Here is a 23496-nt window from a genome sequence, read left to right on the forward strand (position 1 = left end):
AAGGTATCAGCAAGGCCTCACTCTATCTGGAGTCTCTAGGGGATAATCTTCTCTTATGCTTCCTCTAACTTCTGGTGGTTGTCAGTTTTCCTTGACTTGTGGCTGCACCACTTGAATCTACTTTGTTCTTTTTCAAGATTGTTTTGGTTATTCTGGGTCCCTTGCAATTCCACTTGAATTCTGGAATCAGGTTGTCAATTTCTAAAAAAAAATATCAGCTTAGATTCTGATGGGGATTGCACTGAATCTCTACATCACTCTGAGTAGTACTGCCATCTTAACAATGTTAACTCTTACAATCCATGAACATGGGATGTTTTTCCAATCGTTTAGATCTTAAGTTTCTTCTAACATTGTTTTGTACTTTTTTGTACGTTCCAGAGAATGAGATTTGCACTTCTTTTCTTAAATTTATCCCTAAGAATTTTATTCTTATTGATGCTATTGTAAACTGAATTGTTTTATTTCTTTTATTTTCAGATTGATCATTGTAAAGGTATAGAAATACAACTGATTTGCACATACTGCTCTTATATCCTGCAATCTTGCTTGACCTCTTATACAGTTCTCACAGTTTTTTAGTGGATTCATCAGGATTTTCTATATACAGGATCATGTCATCTTTGAATACCATTAGTTTAACCTATTCTTTTCCAAACTAGATGCCTTTTATATCTCTTTCTTGCCTAACTGCTGCGGCTAGGACCTCTAGTACAAGGTTTAAATGAAAGTGAAGAGAGATGAAATCTTTGTCGTATTCCTGATCTGAGAGGGAAAACATCTAGTAGTTCACCACTAAGTATCATGTTAACTGGGGTTTTCCAGAGATCCTTTATCAGATTAAGAAAGTTCCCTTCTATTTCTAGTTTGTGGAATATTTTTATCATGAAAGAGTGTTGGATTATGTCAAGTGCTTTTTCTGCACCTATTGAGATGATTATGTCTTTTTGTTTTTTGTTTTACTGATATGATGTACTACATTAATGGATTTTGATATGGTGAACCAACCTTGTACTCTTGGGATAAATTCTACTTGGTCATAGTGTATAATTTTTTTTATATGTTGCTGGATTTTGTTTGTAACTATTTTGTTGAAAATGTTTGCATCCATGGTCATAAGAGATATCGGTCTATAGTTTTCTTTTCTTGTGATGTCTTTGTTTGGCAATACTGACCTCATAGAATGAGTTGGGGATTATCCCATCCTCTTCTATTTTTTAGAAAACTTTGTGAAAAAATGCTATTAATTCTTCTTTAAATGTTTGGTAGCATTCAGCAGTGACACCATTGGGACCTGGACATTTCTTTATGTGTAGTTTTTTGATTACTGCTTCAATCTCTTCACTTGACACAGGTCTATTCAGATTGTCTATTTCTTCTTCCTTTTTTATTATTTTAGGAATTGCCTCTTTTGCTAGTATTCTTTTATTTACTTTTTTTTTTTTGAGGAAGATTGGCCCTGAGCTAATATCTGTTGCCAATCTTCCTTTTTTCCTTTGTTCTCCCCAAAGCCCCAGTAGATAGTTGTATATCATACTTGTACATCCTTCTAGTTGCTCTATGTGGGACACCACCTCAGCATGCCTTGATGAGCGGTGTGCAGATTTGCGCCCAGGATCCGAACCCGCGAACCCCAGGCCACCGAAGCAGAGTGCATGAACTTAACCACTACGCCACTGGGCCAGCCCCCTGTCTATTTCTTCTTGAGTCAGTTTCAATAGCTTGTTTATTTCTAGGAATTTGTCCATTTTATCTAAGTTAAACCATTTGTTGGTGTATAATTGTTCAGATATTCCTTTATAATAATTTTTATTTCTTTAGGGTCAGTATTAATGTCCCCTCTTTCATTTCTGATTCTAGTAATTTGAGACTTTATTTTTTTCTTAGTCAATCTAGCTCATGATTTGTCAATTTTATTGATCTTTTCAAAGAACAAGGTTTTGGTTTCATTGATTTTCTCTATTGTTTTTTATTCTCTATTTCATTAATTTCTGCTATAATCTTTATTATTTCCTTCTTTCAGCTTGCTTTAGGTTTGATTTGCTCTTTCTTTTTCAACATCTTAAGGAAGACTAGATTACTGATCTTCCTTATCATAGGCATTTTACAGCTATAACCTTCCCTCTAAGCAATGCTTTAGCTGCACTGCATAGGTTTTAGTATGTTTTGTCTTTATTTTCACTCATCTCAAAGTATTTTCTGAATTTGCTTTTGATTTCTTCTTTGATCCATTGCTTACTTTGAAATATATTGTTTAATTTTCACACATTTGTGAGTTCCCAAAATTTCTTCCTGCTATTCATTTCCAATTTCATTCTATTGTGGTTGCAAAACACACTTTGTATTATTGCTAATTTTTTAAATTTATTCAGGTTTGTTTTATGGCTTAGTATATGGTCTATCCTTGAGAATGTTTTGTGTTTACTTGAGAAGCATGTATATTCTGTTGTTGTTAGGTGGAGTGTTCTACAGATGTCTGTTAGGTCTAGTTGGTTTATAGTGTTGTTCAAGTCATATTTCCTTTTTGCTCTTCTGTCTACCTCCTTTTGTAGTATTTTTAAATAAACATTACAGCAATTAATGTTACAAATTCAACAATAAATTGTAATGATTATTTCTTTACCATCTGTAGCAATTTCCTTAGCCCAAGGCAGTTTTTCTCACACACACATCCTGTGTCCTGTTTATTAGCGAATATATTGCACATATATTACACTATAAGCCTAACATTGCAATATATATATATATAATTTCATACAACCAATTCTTAAATAGGCTAAAAAAAAAGGAGAAAAGTATGCATCTGTTCTGTCTTTTATAATTACATAATTGCCTTTATTGGTGCTCCTTGTTCTTTTTTTTTTTTTTGAGGAAGATTGGCCCTATGCTAATATCTGTTGCCAATCTTCCTCTTTTTCTCCCCAAAGCCCCAGTACTTAGTTGTATATCATAGTTGTAGAGTTGTAGCTCTTCTATATGGGATGCCACCTCAGCATGGCTTGATGAGCAGTGAGTAGGTCCATGCCCAGGATCCAAACCGGTGAACCCCAGGCCACCAAAGCAGAAGGCATGAACTTAACCACTATGCCACCAGGCTGGCCCTGCTTTTGTTCTTTTGTGTGGATTCAAATTACCATCTGGGGGTCACTTGCTTTCACCCTGAAGAACTTCCTTTAGTATTTCTTATAAGGTGGGTCTATAAGCTACAAATTCTCTGTTATTGATTATCTGGGAAAGTCTTTATTTTGCCATCATTTTTGAAAGATAGCCTTACCCTGGATATAGGGCTTTGGTTAATAGTTTTGTTTTTCTTTGAGCACTTTTAAAATGTTACTCTTTTGCCTTATGGCCTCCATTGTTTCTGCTGAAAAGTCCACTATTAATTTTATGGAGTTCCCTTTAAGTGACCCATCATTTTTCTCTTGATGCTTTCAACATTTTCTCCTTATCTCTGACTTTCACTATTCTTACTATGATGTATCTGTTTGTGGATCTCTTTGTGTTGAATCCTACTTAGATTTTGTTGAGCTTCTTGGATACGTAGGTTATTGTTTTTCAATAATTCACAAATTTCAATAAATTCATGAAGTTTACAGCCACTACTTCCTTGCATATTGTTTCTGTTCCTTTCTCTCTCTTGTCTTCCGGTATTCCCAGTATATATATGTTATTGCACTTGATAGCATCCCACATTTCTTTGAGGCTCTGTTCATTGTTCTTAATTCATTTTCAACTTGCATGTCTACTGATCTATCTAAAAATTCGCTTCTTTTTCTGCCAGCTCGAATCTACAGTTAAACCTCTCTAATGAATTTTTTATTAGTTATTTTACTTTTCAAATCCATAATTTCCTTTTGGTTCATATTTTAATAATTTCTGTCTCTTTATTGATATTCTCTATACAATGTGACATTGTCATCACATCTTCCTTTACCACCTTAATTGTGAGTTCCTTTATTTCTGTGAACATGTCTTTAATAGCTACTTTTTCTGATAAATCTGACATCTGGTCTCTCTGACAGGCAGTGTTGGTGGCCTGCTTTTTTTCCAGTGTATGCGTCATACTTTCCTGTTTCTTTACATGCCTCATAGATTTTTGTTGTTGTTGGAAACTAGACATTTTAGATAATATATTGTAACATCTCTGAGTACTGGTACACCTCTACCCTTCTGGAGCATATTATTATTATTTGCTTGTTTGTTTAGTGACTGGCTAGATTGTTTTAGTGAAGTTTATTCCCCTCTATACAATGTTCAGCTTCAGCTGTTGTTCCTGAGGGAGCCACAGTTTTGGTATATCCACAGTAACCCTCAGATCACTGGATCACCACAGTTTGGGTAGGGCTCTCTTCCTATCTTTCCTCGACCACATCAGCTGTTACACTCCAATAACTGCTGGCTAGTTGCTCTATTGTTTTCAACAACGTCCTGGGGCATAAATTTGTCTATAAACAATCTAATCAAATTCTGGTTCCTTTGAAGGAATAGTTTCTGAGATCAGTGTTTGATTTCTGTTCTGACCTCTGGAAGGCTCTGGGGATGTTTTACTCCCTGGTTCTCTCCTGCAAATTAGTTGGCCTATAGTTTAGCTTGTATCTTGAATCTCCTTTGAAATGCCTTTTACCACAACCTCCATTATTCTTTTTTGTGTGTGTGTGAGGAAGATTAGCCCTGAGCTAACATCTGATGCCAATCCTTCTCTTTGTGCTGAAGAACACTGGCCCTGGGCTAACATCTGTGCCCATCTTCCTCTACTTTATACGGGACGCCGCTACAGCATGGATTGACAAGCGGTGCATCAGTGCGCGCCCGGGATCCGAACCTGCGAACCCCGGGCCGCCGAAGCAGAGCAGGTGCACTTAACCGCTATGCCACCAGGCCGGCCCCCTCCACTGTTCTTTTGAGTGCCTTCAAGTTTGAACTTCATTCTCTGTTGCAAATGAAGTCAGTTCCTTTGGCAAGAAATCAGGAGCTATCTGTTTTATAATCTGTTCCTCCCTCTGGGCAAATCTCTGAGCCAGGGCTCTGAAGCTAGATGTGGGGACAATGGCAAAGTTCTCTCTGAGCGACACTCCCACTCTAGAAGCTGAGAGCTCAGTGGAGGGAGAGGGAATGCAGTCTAGGATCCTCTCAGCTTCCTCTCTTAGGATGGAACCACCAACTTACAACCCAAAGCAAGAGTGATCTGGGTCCCAGTATTCTCAGCACATCACATCCAAACTCCACAAGTGGGGCTGGGCAGAAGAAGGGAGTCCCCACTCCTCAACTGCACTCACGCAGGACTTAGCAGCAGCAACAGCTAGCTGGGGGCAGGATGAGAAATGCTGAAGTCCTGTTCCTCCAGAAAGAAAGTCATTAGTCTAGGTGGTGGGGGGTGGCGGGGACTGTGTTGTTGGCTAAAGTAGTCTTGGGTGGAATCTCTACCTCACTGAACCAGCAAGAGGGAAGGAGGAAGCAGTACTGATTTGTTTTTTTGTTTGTGTGTGTGTGTGTGTGTGTGTGTGTGAGGAGGACGAGCCCTGAGCTAACATTCATTGCCAATTTTCCCCTTTTTGCTGAGGAAGATTGGCCCCGGGCTAACATCCATGCCCATTTTCCTCTACTTTATATGGGACACCGCCACAGCATGGCTTGACAAGCAGTGCGTCACTGGGCACCAGGGATCCGAACCTGCAAACACTAGGCCGCTTCACACTAGACCGCTGAAGCGGAGCACACGCACTTAACCGCTATGCCTCCAGGCTGGCCCCGCAGTACTGATTTGAAAACCACAAACTCTCTCACTTTTTACCAAATTTTCAGAGATGTTCGTGAATAAATGCTTCCTCATTTGCTGTTCATCCTTAGGATCATTTCCAGAGACGTTAAATGGCTGGTTTTCTGGGATTTTTAAAAGCATTTTCACCAGCTTCACTGGGGAGTACGTCAGCATAGCTCCTCGTGCTATCATGCCAGAAGTCAATCTCCCATGTTCTTTAACACGCAGGCGAAGGAAGCAAAGTGCTAGGGCTCTATATATGCCATCTCATTTAATCTTCACAATTGTGAGGCAAATATTATAGATCTTACTTTTATTTTTTTTATTTTATTTTTTTTGCAGGGAAAGATTTGCCCTGAGCTAACATCTGTTGCCAATCTTCCTCTTTTTTTTTCCTTTTTTTTCTTTTTTTCCTCCCCAGAGCCCCAGTACATGGTTGTATATCCTAGCTGTAAGTCATACTAGTTCTTCTATGCGAGCGACCACCACAGCATGGCAATTGACAGACAGGTGGTGTGGATCTGTAACCGGGAAGCAAACCTGGGCTGTTTGGTGAGAGCGCTGAATTTGAACCACTAGGCCATCAGGGCTGGCTCTTGAGTCCCAGAGTCATTTAGTAACTTGCTCCAAGGAAAACAGCAAATAGGTGGCAAAGATCTGATTCAAAACCAGGTCTAACTGCCTCCAAAGCTCACACTCTTGATTAATTCTGTCCTTTCACCTTTTATACAGATACTTCTAAAATTCAGAACTCATGAGACAGTTATGTCCCTATGCAGTCACAATGATTTCTTTAGTTGTAAATACATCATTTTCTTCCTCATCTGGATCTTTTATAATAATTCTATAAAAAGTACTATTCTATTTCCTCATGCCTTGAGCTACATTCTCACAAAGAATCTATGACTAAGGAGCTGTTATCTTTTCTGTACTTTTAAAATCTGTTTTCCTAAGGAGCAAGGTAGATCTGATGTGCACTGTTTGGTTCTCTGATTATTACAAACATTAAGATGACAAGGTCTCTTTTCTCTCAAGATTACCATTGTGCATAAGCACATATGCAAAACCAATTAAAAATATTAAGAAATGATGATATTTCCATTAAAAAAAGACTCACACTTATCCTGAAGATTCTTAGACACAAAATTACAAGATTTGGGGGGAAAGTTTAACATACCAAAAAATCCATACAGTCACAACTGACCAGTCATTAATAAGAAGATTCCACTTTAAAAGTGATTTCATGCTTTTAAATATATTTTAAATTAGTAAGTGCCAAGTGTATATTTTGAATATACAAAATATAACAAAATTCTTACCATCCAGATTTAAACCAAAACAAAATCCTAAAAATAAAAAACTAGATAAAGCTAAAGTATATAAGAAGAAATCTTTCTCTGTACAGGCATACCTCATTTTATTGCGCATCACTTTATTACGCTTCACGGACGCTGCGTGTTTTTTTTTTGTTTTTTTTGTTTTTTTTACAAATTGAAGGTTTGTGGCAACCCTGCATTGAGCAAGTCTATCAGCACCAATTTTCCAATAGCATTTGCTCACTTCATGTCTCTATCTCACACTTTAGTAATTCTGGCGACATTTCAAACTTTTTCATAATTATTACATTTGTTATGGTGATCTGTGATCAGTGAACTTTGATGTTCTATTTGTAATAATAATCTTTGATTACTATTGTAATTGTTTGGGGGGTACCACAAATTGCACCCATATAAGACAGCAAACTTAATAAATATTGTGTATGTTCTGACTGCTTTACCACCTGGCTATTCCCCTCCCTCTCTCCTTCTCCTTGGGTCTCCCTATTCCCTGAGACACAACAATATTGAAAGTTGGCCAATTAATAACCTTACAATGACCTCTAAGTGTTCAAGTGAAGGGAAAAGTCGCATGTCTCTCACTTTAAATCAAAAGCTAAAAATGTGTAAGCTTAGTGAGGAAAGCATGTTGAAAGCTGAGATAGGCCAAAAGCTAGGGTCTTGTGCCAGTTAGCCAAGTTATGAATGCAAAGGAAAAGTTCTTGAAGAAAATTACAAGTGCTACTCCAGTGAACACACGAATGATAAAGCAAAACAGCCTTATTGCTGATATGGAGAAAGTTTTAGTGGTCTGGATAGAAAATCAAACCAGTCACAGCATTCCCTTAAGCCAAAGCCTAATTCAAAGTGAGGCCCTAACTCTCTTCAATTCTATGAAGGCTGAGAGAGGTGAGGAAGCTGCAGAAGAAAAGTCTGAAATTAGGTTCATGAGATTTAAGGAAAGAAGCCATCTCCATAACATAAAAGTGCAAGGTAAAGCAGGAAGTGCTGATGTAGAAGCTGCAGCAAGTTCTCCAGAAGATCTAGCTAAGACAATTAACGACAGTGAATACACTAAACAACAGATTTTCAATGTAGATTAAACAGCCTTATTTTGGATGAAAATGCCATCTAGGACTTCCATAGCTAGAGAGGAGAAGTCAGTGCCTGGCTTCAAAGCTGCAAAGGACAGGCTGACTCTCTTGTTAGGGGCTGATGCAGCTGGCGACTTTAAGTTGAAGCCAGTGCTTATTTACCATTCTGAAAATCCCAGGGCCCTTAGGAATTATGCTAAATCTCCTCTGCCTGTGCTCTAGAAATGGAACGACAAAGCCTAGACAACAGCACATCTGTTCACAACATGGTTTACTCAATATTTTAAGTCCACTGTTGAGAACTAGTGCTCAGAAAAACAGATTCCTTTCAAAATATGACTGCTCACTGACAAGGCACCTGGTCAGCCAAGAGCTCTGATGGAGATGTACAACGAGATTAATGTTGTTTTCACGCCAGCTAACACAACATCCATTCTGCAGCCCAGAGATAAAGGAGTAATTTGGACTTTCAAGTCTTAATATTTAAGAAATACATTTAGTAAGGCTATAGTTACCATAGATAGTGATTCCTCTGATGGGTCTGAGCAAAGTAAATAGAAAACCTTCTGGAAAGTATTCACCATTCTAGATGCCATTAAGAATATTCCTGATTCGTAGGAAAAGGTCAAAATATCAACATTAACAGGAATTTGGAAGAAGCTAAGTCCAACCCTCATGGATGACTTTGAGGGGTTCAAGATTCCAGTAGAGGAAGTAACTGCAGATGTGGTGGAAACAGCAAGAGAACTAGAACTAGAAGTAGAGCCTGAACGTGTGACTGAATTGCTGCAATCTCATGATAAAACTTTAAGAGATGAAGAGTTGCTTCTTATGGATGAGCAAAGAAAGTGGTTTCTTGAGATGGAATCTACTCCTGGTGAAGATGCTGGGAAGATTGTTGAAATGACAACATAGAATTTAGAATATTACATAAACTTAGGCAATAAAGCAGCAGCAGGGTTTGAGAGGATTGACTCCAATTTTGAAAGAATTTCTACTGTGGGTAAAATGCTATCAAACAGCATCGCATGCTACAGGGAAATCATTTGTGAAAGGAAGAGCCAATCAGTGCAGCAAACTTGACTGTTGTCTTATTTTGAGAAATTGCCACAGCACCCCAACCTTCAACAACCACCACTCTGATCAGTCAGCAGCCACCAACATCGTCAAGATCCTCCACCAGCCAAAAGATTACGACTCACTAAAGGTTCAGATGATGGTTAGCACTTTTTAGCAATAAAGTATTTTTTAATTAAGGTATTACGTTGTTTTTTTAGATATACTGCTAATGCACACTTAATAGACCATGGTATAGTGTAAACATAACTTTTATATGCACTGGGAAACCAAAGAATTTGTGTGACTTGCTTTATTGCAACATTCACTTTATTTTGGTGGTGTGGAACCGAACCACAATCTCTCTCAAGTATGCCTGTTGTTACTTGCCAAAAGAAAAAAAAATTTAGATAAAAAGACACGTCAATCTAGATTTAAAACTTTAGCCTTTACCTCTACTTGGCTCCATTATCACTGTCACAAAAAAAATTTTTTGGCCAGTTTTTACCGCCTCAAAAAGTAAGATTTCCTGGTAATAAATTCTCCTGCTTAATTCTGATGTTGGGCTGAGTGTTAGAGGAAAAAACAGCTACTGAAGACAAAACGTCCAAAATTACAAGACTCATCAAGGGAATTGGGAACACATGGGAAGGATTACAGTTACGTGTTATATTTAAACAAAGTTTAAAGAATGCATTAGGGTGTGATTGTTTGCTCCAAGTGGCTCTTTCTGACACAACAGAGGCCCACACACTTGTCGGAGTTCTGTCACACTTGGGAACCCCAGTTAGAACCTGGCAATAGGAAAGACCCTCAGTCACATGTTCAGATGGGATGTTTGTTTTTGGAGATCTTTAGTCTCAACTGTCAACACCTGACTGAAATAAACAAAACACCTTTGCTAAGGAAACAAAGATGGTGAAGGGACTTAAATAGGTAAATCAAAAATAATTAAAACTACTTTGTTGATAGAAAATGACAGCACTGAAGGACAGCATGAAGTGACAGCTGCTCAACTGACAAAGGCATTGAACAGCTATTTTAGGTTTTCCATAGTGTGCTCAATAGCTGTTTAAAGAATGCAATAAATGTACTTACCAAATATTTCCCCTCCACTAGCATATTCTGTCACCAGATAAATCATCCGTTCTGTCTCCATAACCTGGTGCAAAGGCAGGAAAGCGACAGACAGTGACAAAAATGACAGGCTGATATCACAGGGAGAGAAACTAACGACTCCTCTTTTGTCATTTTAAATATTAATAACTATTACTGCTTAAAGAAAACTTAAAATGTTGGGGGGGGCAGATATGTTATTAAGAAGAAAGGGGGAAAATAGATATTCCTCCTCCAAGTTCTTAAAAGTAGGAAATATATACTACTTGAGAGAGACAGTCCTTTTGTCATTCCAGGAGGCCTCTGCAATCTCTTAAGCTCCACAAAACTGAGAAGCAAAGAAGCTGTCAAGAACCAAAAAGTTCACATTCAACATTGATCACTTGAAGCTCAAAAATGTCCCCCCAAAAAACCAACCAAAACAAAAAAAGCCTTAGGGAAAACAATGAGAATGACTTAAGAAACAGCACAAAAATCACATATGGCAGTTTTTTAAATGGAAATGACAACTTTCCTTTCCACTATTTATTCAAAACTGGGAATAATAATATAAATATTCAATACTTTAAGTAATATAAACTACTCATTTGTATTTTATCTTGGTCTCTATTTTGCTACTTTTTTTTTTTCTATTTTGCTACTTTTTAAATTAGTTGTAGTGTGTTGTCAGTCCTTTATTCCTTTCACCTTTTTCATTAAATATTTTCTTAAAGTAAGATATGAGTATATATGCTCATTATAAACATTTTAAATACCTAGTATATCAACAAAAGACCAAAAGTTTTCCTCTTCCCCACCCCCTCCATTTTATTCCATAGAGGAAACATTGTTAATAGCTTATTCTGTATCATTCTAGAGCAGTGCTGTCCAATAGAAATATGTGAGCTTCATACATAATTTTAACTTTTCCAGTAGCCACACTAAAAAAGTAAAAAGAAAAATGTGAAATTAATTCTAATAATATATTTTATTTACCCCAACATGTCCAAAATATTACCATTTCAAAAATTTTTTAAATTGTAAATTGCTTCCGTTTTTACTTCTGAATTAATTAAAATGTAATTCTAGACTTTCACTATACTTCACGGTTAACTATTTTGTTCATTTATTTCCCAGTTACTTTATCTTTGACATCTTTACACATTAACATCATGTAACAGTACTATGTATTATAATAATAGAGCTATCTTTTTTTTAATGGTTTCATGGTACTCCATCATATAAGTGCACATTAATTTTCCAATCTAATAACTATGTTGTTCTTTTTTTCTCTTTAGCTTTTAAAAACTCTCTATATACTGGTGATATTAGCCCAGTGTCTATTACATGTATTGCTTCCAAGCTCTCTCTATATGTTGATTTATATAATAAAAAGTGCTCTAAATACATGCAGGTGTTTTGAAAAAAAATAAATGCCATATTGTATATCTCCTTTGTACCCGCAGGCCTTTTATTGACTGCAAATGTTCTTTCATTATTAAACTTTTCAGGAGTTCAAAAACTTTCCTATACAGTTACCTATATTTGGCTCACTCCGTAAACCTGAGGAGACTGAAGCTTTGGCAAATGACCTGAAACTACCTTGATACTATGAAGACAATTTAATAGCCACTCACCTTGACAGCTCAGAATCTCCCAATAACAATACTAGCTGCTGGAGAGCAAAATTAAGGCTTAAAAGAGGGCACTGTTCAAAGCCAGGGCTGAAAGTACGGAAATTCTTATAGGCTAATGAAACCTTGTGTAAGAAAGGTAAACCTGCAGAATTCAGTTATAAGATTAAAACCTACAAGTTAACCACTTGCGAAAGGTCAGCCTAATAAGCCCTACAATTATCTAAAGATGCTTTATTTTAAAAAGCGAAGTCAAGCAGTTTAGTCAGCCTACCAGGATAGGAAGGAAGCAGAGGTTAGACACCTCCGAGTTTGCAGATACAAGTCTTCAGGCAACACCAGGAAGCTTTCACAGGTTTGCTTCTGGGGCACAATGTAGGTGTGGTTCAACATAATTCAGTCTGATAAATTTCAACAAGTCTGCTCCTGCTGATCTAATTCATTTCATTATATGAGCAGCTGATGCCAGTCGAGCCCTAAAGCTGTAGCCTTAATCACACATACTAACAACACCACATGCTTTCTTTTCCATAAAATTAACAGACAATGAAAGCTTGCCCATTGTGCTTTGGATGTACTTTCTCCACTCTTACACGTGGTCCCATGTCTGGGCCAGTAACCATTTACTGTGGACTAACAGCAGCAAGTGAACTGAGTGGGTGGCCACTTCCTGCAGAACTAGGTGATGGCTGTTCTGATAGAAAGCAGTGAGCAGGGCTGGCCCTATGCAGAGGCAGAGCTTGTGGCTGCCAACACATTGCAATTTGAGAAGCACTCTAAAGCCTCACCTCTCCCGAAATATCTCTTCCACCAGCCTGCTAAGGCAAAGTCCACTCCTCCTATCTGTCTTGTAATTCCAGCTATTAGATTTACTGCTTGCAGTAAGGCTAGGGAATCATTTTTGATGATGGCATGAAATATGTATGTTTCTTCAGAACCTAAGAAAACTAGAATAGAAATCTCTTCCATTACACAGAATCAATCTCTTGGCTATCAAAATAATCAAATTCTACCTTGGAAAACTAAGTCTAGGACTCTACTAGAACAGAAAGGAAGTTCAGGTTCTGACTGATACAAGAAGCCATCGTTAAAATATCATTTGCCATCATAATTCATAACATGATCACAGAAATTAGTATTTGAATAATGTTATGAAAAGCGTTATATTTATCTCCAGCTTTTCACCTCTCAAAATTCTCTGCTCCTTTTGGGTTTCCCATTCTGCTTCAGGATTCTGACCTAAATAAATAAGTTCTCATCATCTTCTGAATAATCTTTTTGTGTAATTCTCAGTAAGAATGGCATTCAAGTTTTAAAGAACAAATTAAAAAGGCCTACCTGAGTAAGGTAGACCTTACCAGTAAATAGCCAGGGGAAATATTAGTACCAAGTGGAGAAGAGAAGGGAAAACAGTAAGATGAACATAGAAACAAAAAAGTTGCAGATGTTCACCCACCCAGTTTTCTTCAAAGATAGCTATAGATACAAGTGACCATTCTGGGTTCTTTGCTGTCATATGCTACACCACTAGTAATCCTACCTGATAAAGCCTGATGATATGAGGGTGGCAAAGCATCTTCATGATTTGAACTTCCCGGAAAATCTTCTTCAAGTTTTCTTCATCTAGTTGGGTCTTGTCTATGATCTTGATGGCAACCTGACAACAAAGGAAGAAAATTTAATCCGATGCATTTTACTAAGAAGTTTACTAAGGAAAATTAAATCCACATAAAAACATTATATTCCACAAAATACAAGCTGCCAGTATTTTGTTTACAGAATGTCAATGAAGAAAACGGATTCAGGGCCGGCCCCGTGGCTTGGTGGTTAGGTGCATGCGCTCCACTGCTGGCGACCCGGGTTCGGATCCCGGGCTCGCACCGACGCGCTGCTTCTCCGGCCATGCTGAGGCCGCGTCCCACATACAGCAACTAGAAGGATGTGTAGCTATGACACACAACTATCTACTGGGGCTTTGGGGGGGAAAAATAAATAAAAATTAAAAAAAAAAATCTAAAAAAAAAAAAGAAAAGAAAACGAATTTACTCTTTTTAAAAAGACAGGAAATGGATTTCTAGCAAAGTTGGTTACAAAAGAACAGACTCCAAAAGCAAATGGGTCTTTCACCATTTCTTAAATTGCTCCTACAGTAAAATCCCATGACAAAACACTTCATTACTCCATAGATGTAGTTACAGCCTGGGCATCATGCTTTGGTGCAGAGAATGATATGTAGGGCTTCCTATTAAGACAAGAAGCTTATATCATAAGTACACAATTTAGTGAGGTTCAACCAGAAATCCCACAAGTGCATTTCACATCTCACCGAGCGTTTGCATAACTCAATAACGGTGTTGGTGGTGGTGGCAGCAGCAGCAGTTACCATATACTGCATGTTTGCTATGTGCCAGGCATAATTCTTAGCAATCTGCAAGTACTAACTCACGACACCTCGTATTATTAACCTTGTTTTACAAATATGGAAACTGAGACACACAGAGATTAAGTAATTTACTCAAGATTAAGTAATTTACAGCTAGTATGTGGTAGATCCAGGACTGAAGCCCAGGGAGCTTGGCTTTAGCCAAATTCTTAATGGTAATGCTCTAAAAATCTGAAGATCTTTCTTAACTGCATATACACTGCTTCAGAATATAACATCTTTCTATTTTGCTCATTATTCCTAAGATACCCAGTAGCACATACATTTTAAAACAGAATGAAAGATGAAGGACTTTTTTTTTAATCTAAACTTCATTATTCTTAGCAAAATACCCAAAATATTGTGTTGCCCCAAAATATCTCTATATCTCAGTTTCAGTTACTCAATCAGCATGTAATCAACAAATATTAGTTGGATGAAGGACCAGGATTAGGCAAATCCTAGCCCTTTCAGTTCTTAAAATTCTATGATTTTATACACTGGGAGAGACAAAGGAAACTTATACTTATTGAGGGAAAAAAGAAAAACAAGGGAAGCAAAATATCAGCACTAAAAATGTTTAGCCCAGAGAAAAAACACTGTATGGAAGTATACGAGGTAGATGATTCAAATGTGTGAATGACTAGCACAAAAGTAACCTTGCTGAGAGTTGTTTCAGATGTTAGAATGAGAACTAATGGGAGAAAGGCACAGGGAGACAAATTTCAGCTCGATTCAAAGAGCATTTAAGCCCTGCCTAATGATGAAATGTGATAAAATGAGTTATGTGTAGCTCGAGCTACAAAGATTAATCAGACACAGCCTTAACTTCAAGGAGCTCACAATCTAGCAGGAGAAAGACATATGTGAAACAGACAAGACAGCATTGGAAATACAATCAATAAAGCTATGTACAAGGTCTAACAGTAGAACAAAGGATGGAGCACCACCTTCACCTGAGGGAGAAGTAGCAGACATAGGGAAAGACTTCACAGAGAAGGCAGAACTAGAGAAGAGAAAGAAGTGGGATAGGCAGAAAAGAGGGTAGGGAATTTTATGAGGAGAAATAGCAGAATTGTTAACAAATCTCACCAGAAGTTTGATTTCCTATAAGAAGTCTTGAACCACATGACCCCTGACCACCAGCATTTCTACTTCTAATTACTGTGCCAGATCACATATAGGACCTTAACTCCAGCAATCTGCCTGGCACCTGCACCTGGTTCTCTAAGAACAGTTCCCAAAACAAAAAAAATCACAGTACACAATGTCCTTTTATAGAATAAATATCTGGGTCTTAATAGTAATAATTATCAATAAAATGTTACACATGATTAGCACATTATATGTTACAGAGTGCTTTCATACACATAACAAGCTTACAAACTTGCAGACATATGCCCATAGCAGAGCTTCCCAACTGGTATGCCGGAAATGGGTTACAGATGTACCCGAGGCAATGGGTAGGCAATACTGGATCACCTCCAGCCTCAAGGAACCTCATTTGTTTACTCCAGAGAAAACATTATCATTTTCTGTGTGTGCCACAACGCACAAAATGTTGGCAAGCACTGCTAAGATTTGTTGATCATCAACTGTCCAAGGATTGGCCCTGAAATCCCCTATTCTGCCCATGCCTACTACTGGATGGCATAGAAAAAGTAACAGGGGGTGGTGAGTGAGGGTGCGGAACGAGGGCTGTCAATGCATTTGACCATATTTTTGCACTTTTTCAACCCTGAGAGAGTACTAGGTTACACTGTAATTGAGAGAGTCATATAGTGGGACCTCCTGATTCACAGGGGACTCATTCTGAATTTCATTTGTACTCTGAAGGAATAGGACTTTCACGAAGGTCAAGAGAAAACCATACCTACTCATCCATGAGAACAAAGTTGGCTCTTAAGATCTTATAACATATATTATGCACTTAACAAATATTTTTAATTTAATAAAATAATGGTGTAGTATGGATACAGTTTTACATTTCATAACAAGTATATCCGACTTCACCTAAAGGGAACATGGTCCCACATAATGAAATGTATTCTCATCTTTTCAGAGGAAACAGCATTAAGTCTAAACTGTTCTTAGAAGGTGGACACAAAGAGGCTTTAATAGATTAAAACATCAAATTCCTGTCTACTCTTCAATGAGATTCAAGATTCAAGAAGACACGGAAAGGCAAAGCTTTGTCTGGCAGCTGAATATAGTGTCAAAAGGAAGGACTTTGGTGTCAAGCTGCCTAGGTTCAAAACCTTGGAAATGTCCCTTAATGTACAACCTTCAGCAAGTTATTTAATTTTTCTATGGCTCCTTATCTATAAAATGTGGGCAACAATAGAACCCACTTTAAAGGTTGTTGGGGATTAACTAATTATGCATGCAACCTGCTTAGTATAATGCCTGGCATATGGTAAACACAATATATATTAACTACAGGTACCACTGTCGTTATTTATTTGTTTTTTTCTGGAATCAAGCCTTCAACTTCAGGCATTCTGTGACAAGGATTACATTTGCTTCAGTAAGCAACATAATCTTGGATCTGAAACACATCAATTCCTTACTCAACGGGCGAGTTGGGGGGCCAAGAAGCAAAATAGCTAACCATTTGTAGACAGCGTTCAGAACCAACCGGCTGCTTCCAGCTGATGTGGGAAGAACACAGAACGAATGGGGCTAGGAAAAAAATGCATTCCATTCAGGAAAGCCACAATGAGCCACAGGATGGAATCCATCCAAGACCTGATCCAAGGGCTGTGCCAGAGAGAGAATGGTCTGCATCTTCACGGCAGGCCAGACCCCCATTCCATCCATAATAAGCAGCTAACACCAGAGAGGAGGATACTCAGTGCTACCTGGCTCATATACCTGATAGACCACTTAATGGAGAAGGCAACTTCCTAAAGCTCAGCTCCTACATTAGCTGCAAACTGCAAAGTGGAGATTTTCTAAAAAGTGGAAAAATACCGATGAAACAGAAAAACTATCAAGTCAGAGAGCAGGTAGTTGGCAATCAGGTATGATTATTTTGAGAATAACTGAAGAGATCAATGATCATGAATTTTCACTGCTACAGATTACTGGAGGCTATATAATAACGGTTTTAGTTTAAAGTACACATCAGTTGCTTGAAAAATTAAATGTGTCCACAGCAAAAGGTAAATTGGTAGGTAAATAGAAGATAAACTCTCAAAGAATGTTTTTAGATTGATGCTGAAATCTATGAATCACATACTCGCACTTATATATGAAAAGCATAACAAGAAGGAAACTTCCAACACATTACCAAGAAATCATATATTTCTAAAGTTTGCCTGTTCTACATAGAATTCTTTTATCTTGCAAAGAGCATGATTTTGTGAATTGACACTAACATTAATCAAACAAGGTATTGTATCAAATACATTGCTAAATAGACACGGATTGCGGGAGTCCTTACAAATTTCCCCACCCAAGATATTTCCATTCAACAAACTCTTCTTTTTTAACTGGCATGTGGTACAAAAAAAGTATTAAATTCAGATCATGCCAAATTTAAAGTCATAGTTCTTTATTACTGATTCTAGAAGGGGAAAAATAGTCATTTTCCCCTTATAGGTCTCACTTCTAAACCACAGTTCCTTTAACTCTTACCTCATTTTTGCAAGCACAGTAATGCTCACAGGGAATGAAAATTTTTTAAAAATAGTGGTTTTTTCACAACAGGCAGTAATTCACTTGAATGTCCTGACACCACATTCACAGCCAAGATAAGATGACAGAATAAAAACCAATAAACCAAGGAAAAGTTCAGTATTGAGATCAAAACAAACCAGCCTTCCTCCTCACCTGTCAGAAATAATTGGTCTCTTCATTCAGGGATATGCTATGACAAATGGACAGTTAAAAGAGAGGAAGAACTTACGAAGAAAATGCAAAGACCACAAGCGCTAAAATTCCTCCAAAAAGAGAAACAGTGCACCCTTAAACTAGTATACAGATGCACACATAATAATTTCACAGAATACAGTAAACAGGCTGAATGCTTTTAAGAATGGAAGAAAAAACATTACGACAGTGTGGAGAAAAGCTTACTTTTTCAATATTCTTTTAAGGAAAGAAGTTCTCCTCATTGAAATGTCTGAAAATTTAGGCAGATATCAAACTTTTTGCCATTGTGAATTATTTTCAATGGGGATGTTTTTATATTAACTTCTGTAGCTAAATTTTTATTCTCTATTTCTATGACAAAGCTTATCTATTCTAGATCATTCTCATCTCAGATCTAGAATCATTTTATGGTCTAGATCTGTGCTGTCTAATAACTGAAATATGGCTAGTCCAAACTGATGTGCTATAAATGTAAAATATACACCAGATTTCAAAGCCTTAATATTAAAAAGAGAATGTAAACTATCTCATTGATCAATTTTATATTGGTTACATGTAGAAATAATATTTTAGATATATTAGGCTAAATAAGATATATTATTAAAACTAATTTCAATGAAAGGTAACCTATGGAATGGGAGAAAATATTTGCAAATCATATATCTGATAAGGGGTTAATATCCAAAATATACAAGGAATTCATATCACTCAATAGCAAAAAAATAAATAACCCAGTTTTAAAATGGGCAAAAGATCTAAACAGACATTTTTCCAAAGAAGACATAAAAATGGCCAACAGGTACATGAAAAGATGTTCAACATCACTAATCATCAGGGGAATGCAAATCAAAACTACAATGAGATATCACCTCATAGCTGTTAGGATATGTATTATCAAAAAGACAAGAGATAAATGCTCCCAGGGATATGGAGGAAAAGGAACCCTGTACACTGTTGGTGGGAATGTAAACTGGTACAACCACTATGGAAAACAGTATGGACGTTCCTCAAGAAATTAAAAATAGAACTACCATACAATCCAGCAATCCTACTTCTGGGTATATATCCAAAGGAAATGAAAACAAGATCTCGAAGAGATATCTGCACTCCCATGTTCATTGCAGCATTATTCACAATAGCCAAGATATGAGAACCACCTAAGTTTCTGTCATCAAATAAAGAGATAAAAAAAATGTGGTATATGGGGCCAGCCCCGTGGCTTAGCGGTTAAGTGCGTGTGCTCTGCTACTGGTGGCCCAGGTTCGGATCCCAGGCGCACACCGATGCTCTGCTTCTCCAGCCATGCTGAGGTGGCGTTCCACATACAGCAACTAGAAGGATGTGCAACTATGACATACAACTATCTACTGGGGCTTTGGGGGAAAAAAGGAGAGGACTGGCAATAGATGTTAGCTGAGAGCTGGTCTTCCTCAGCAAAAAGAGAAGGAGCGGCATGGATATTAGCTCAGGGCTGATCTTCCTCACAAAAAAAAAAAAAAAACCTGTGGTATATACATACAACGAAATATGATTCAGTCAAGAGAAAGAAGGAAATCCTGCCAGTTTGCAACAACATAGATAGACCTTGAGGGCATCACGCTAAGTGAAATAAGCCAGACAGAGAAAGACAAATACCACACTAGCACATAGTATCACTCATATGTGAAATCTCAAAAAAAAAAATCCAAACTCATAGAAACAGAAAGTAGGAAAGTGGTTGCCAGGGGTTGGGGGTGGGGAAAACAGGAGGGAGGTTAGTAAAAGGGTACAAACTTTTACTTATAGAATGAATAAGGTCTGAGGATCTAATGTAAAACACGGTGACTATAGCTGATAACACTGTTGTATAGCTGAAATTTTCTGAGAGAACTTAAATGTTCTCACCAAAAAAAAAAGAAAAGGCAAATATGTGAGGTGATAGATGTGTTAATTAACATAATAGGGGGAATCCTTTCACAATGTATATGTACATCAAAATATCATGACATTGTACGTTTTAAATACCTTACAATTTTATTTATCAATTATACCTCAATAAAGCTGGGGGGGAACCAACTAACTTCATCTGTTTCTTTTTACTTTTTTTTTTTGGTGAGGGAAATTGGCCCTGAGCTAACATCTGTTGCCAATCTTCCTCCTTTTGCTTGAGGAAGATTGTCCCTGAGCTGACATCTGTGCCTATCTTCCTCTATTTTGTATATGGGACGCCATCACAGCATGGCTTGATGAGCAGTGTCTAGGTCCACTCTCAGGATCCGAACCTGCGAACTCCAGGCCACCGAGGTGGAGAGCGGGAACTTCAGTACACCACTGGGCTGGCCCCTCTTTTCACTTTTTTTAATATGACTACTAGAAAATTTAAAATTATATACATGGCCCTCATTTTACTGGACAGCACTGGTCTAGAAGATGCCAATAAGCTACCAGTTAAAGCAGTATTCCATGAAAATGACTTCTGAAATACTGGACTCAATATTGAGAATTGCCAGTCACCTACCTCGAAGAAACTTGGCAGGCTGCAAGGTACTCAATGCTCAAATACTGCCTTCAGAGAGAATCTTAAATAAGATCCCAAAAGCTGCATTCCAAGAACTCAATTTAATTCCATTAAAAAATGTTTACTGAACAACTGATTGGCTTAAGGCCTTGCCCCTGTGCAGCTCTCCTGCAGCTACTCTCACCAGGCTTCCGTGACAGAATTAAGTTTTACCCTCTTAAGACAGCAGTTCTCAAACTTTGGTTTCAGGACTCCTTCCCTTAAAAATTATTAAGAGCCTTCAGAGAAGGCTTGTTTATATGGGTAATATCTATCAATAGTCACTGAAAATTGAATTAAATTAAAACAGAAAATTTTAAAACGTAAGAATACACAAGCACACATTTCATCAGCCATCAGAGTAATTATATCATCATACATCATGTAGTCTCTAGAAATCTCCACTGTATAATTGTGAGAGAATGAACATAATGTTTGAATATTTATGAAAACAATTTTGACTTCACTGACTCTGAAAGAGTTTTGGAGACTCTGGGGTCCCTGGATCAAACTTTGAGAACAACTGCCGTAGAGCATCATTGTATGTAATGAAATAACTTCTCTCCTATGTATCTAGAATGGTACTATCTCTGGGAAAACTGAGAAAATAGTCACTTAAATTATTTTCTGTAGTACTTAATTCTTTTATAGGGCTTAATTCATTCCCAGTTGAGAATGGCTGCTAGAAAAGGAATTTATATGCCTTTGCAATCAGCCTTGATAACAAAAATTTTTCTTTTAAACTTACTAGAAAATAGAAGTGTCATCAGAAGACAGGTTTAAAAAAAAAAAAAGAAACCCTAAACCACCACAAACTACACAAGCCAGACTATCAGGCTAAACCCGCCAGGCACTAAATGGCCATGATTAATGATGTGCCACATGGCCAAGGGTCAGGATGTAGGCTGCCATATTCTTGGGAAGATCCCGACCTCTGCATTGGAACCAATCAAGAAGGACTCCAGGGGCCGGCCCGGTGGCATAGTGGTTAAGTTCCAGCACGCCACTTCCGTGGCCCACGGTTCACAGGTTCGGATCCCAGGTGCAGACCTACGCACCGCTCATCAAGCCATACTGTGGCAGGCGTCCCAGATAAAATAGAGGAAGATGGGCACAGATGTTAGCTCAGGGCTAATCTTCCTCACAAAATAAAAAAAGGAGTCCATATTTTAGTTTGTGAAAAATAGTTAAATTAAGTACTAAGTGGGGCAAAGCAAAGACATATATTTAGAAAAAACCAATTATTCTATCCATTTTTCCCAGAATCACAAGTGTTTCTGGGAAAATATGCAGTTGTCAAGCCTAAGGAATGACTGAGATGTTAGGATTCTAGCCAACTCCATATAGAAAGACTCAACATGACCACCAAAGATAAGGATCAGCCGGCTCTCAATGAACCCCCAAGGAAATAGTTTAAAATATCTAGCAGGTCTTTAGGTGACTTTTATTTTTCTATACTTCTCTGGACTGTACTGAATGGTGAAAATAAAATAGTTCATGCATTTACAATGTCTGGGGGATAGAGAATTGAGAGCTTATCAAGTGAGAAAATATACCATGAAACGTGTTATTCTTGGAAGCATTTCTAAGATGGAACATGGTATACTGAGCATAATTAATAAATGGAAATATTCTGGCAATTACTTGGAATTCAAGGCATAGAAGGGAAATTTTTAAGACAAAAAGAAAACGATCTCTCAGTTCCAATAATTCCCATGTGGTTAACATTTATCCTCTCAGAAAACAGAAGTCCTAGGAGTGTTTCTAACATAAGGTGCAACTCTCTCAGCCAAACTGACATTATTATTGTTGTTGTTATTTTAACATTTACACAGTGCCAACAACGTCTTGTATGCTTTACAGAACATTAAATCAACTCCTGGCCTGTAGGTTTACTACTTAAATGAACTGAACAAAAAGATATTAAAAAAAAAAAAAAAAAAGGAGTGGAGAAGAGGATGGAGTTGACAATAACAATGAAGGTAAAGTAAGAATTACAAAATATCAATACCCATTCCATTTTCTGGTATTTATCTTAGATTGACCAAATCTCAGATGTTTAAGAGGGAGATTTAGACTAGGACTGTTGGCTTAATTCTAAGGTTAGGAAGCTATTCAACAGGATGCCTGAAACGCTTAAATGAAGGGTGGGAAGGAGAAGAGCAGGAAAGAGGGAGAGGGCCCAAAGAAAAACACAGGGAAAGTAAGAGATGCTTTGATAGAGAAGAGAGATTGGGCAGAAAAGGCTAAGAGCTAAAATGGTTAACAAGGAAGTTCTAAGAGTGTTAAATGGCTACCAAAGAGCAATATCTAAGAAAATGGTATAATGAAAAAATACTAATTGTTACAGAAATGTTTTAAAATAAAAGAAAAACAAGGAGCAGCAGTTAGTCCAAGGAAAATCGTAAAGTTATGGTGGGAAATTAAGCTATGAAAGATGAAATTTTAGTCCCAGAGAAGAAAAATTAGACACAGGGGTAAAGAACTTGGCAATGGCATGAACTGTGAGGTTAGAAGGATGCAGAAAGCTGAATGAATTTCAAGATGAATTTTCTTAATGAAGTACATGCTACTCTTTCCTGGAGTGCCAGCTCGTAGGTAAAAATAACACAGCCTCACAGAAGGACTGTGCTCTTCCCAAGAACGGCCTTTGTCAAGGAGCCTGTGTACTGTTAAATACAATTAGATGTAGCACCTAGAACACTCAAA

The 23496-nt window shown here is 37.5% G+C and overlaps 1 protein-coding gene across 7 annotated transcripts in view; it reads right to left on the reverse strand.

The window, feature by feature from the left end:
- The window catches only part of SIK3 (SIK family kinase 3), a 238002-nt gene that overhangs the window by 98195 nt on the left and 116311 nt on the right, over positions 1–23496 (reverse strand). For all 7 annotated transcript variants that reach the window (XM_087433723.1, XM_087433724.1, XM_014785134.2 and 4 more), the window contains exons 2-3: positions 13494–13610; positions 10323–10386 (exon numbers count right to left, since the gene is read on the reverse strand). In XM_087433723.1, the coding sequence (XP_087289849.1) occupies positions 10323–10386; positions 13494–13535 (106 nt within the window). In that variant the 5' untranslated portion in view covers positions 13536–13610. The remainder of the gene's footprint in view (positions 1–10322; positions 10387–13493; positions 13611–23496) is intronic.

Source organism: Ceratotherium simum, chromosome 7, assembly GCF_057802395.1.
Source record: "Ceratotherium simum simum isolate JZ-2026a chromosome 7, ASM5780239v1, whole genome shotgun sequence".
NCBI lineage: Eukaryota > Metazoa > Chordata > Mammalia > Perissodactyla > Rhinocerotidae > Ceratotherium > Ceratotherium simum.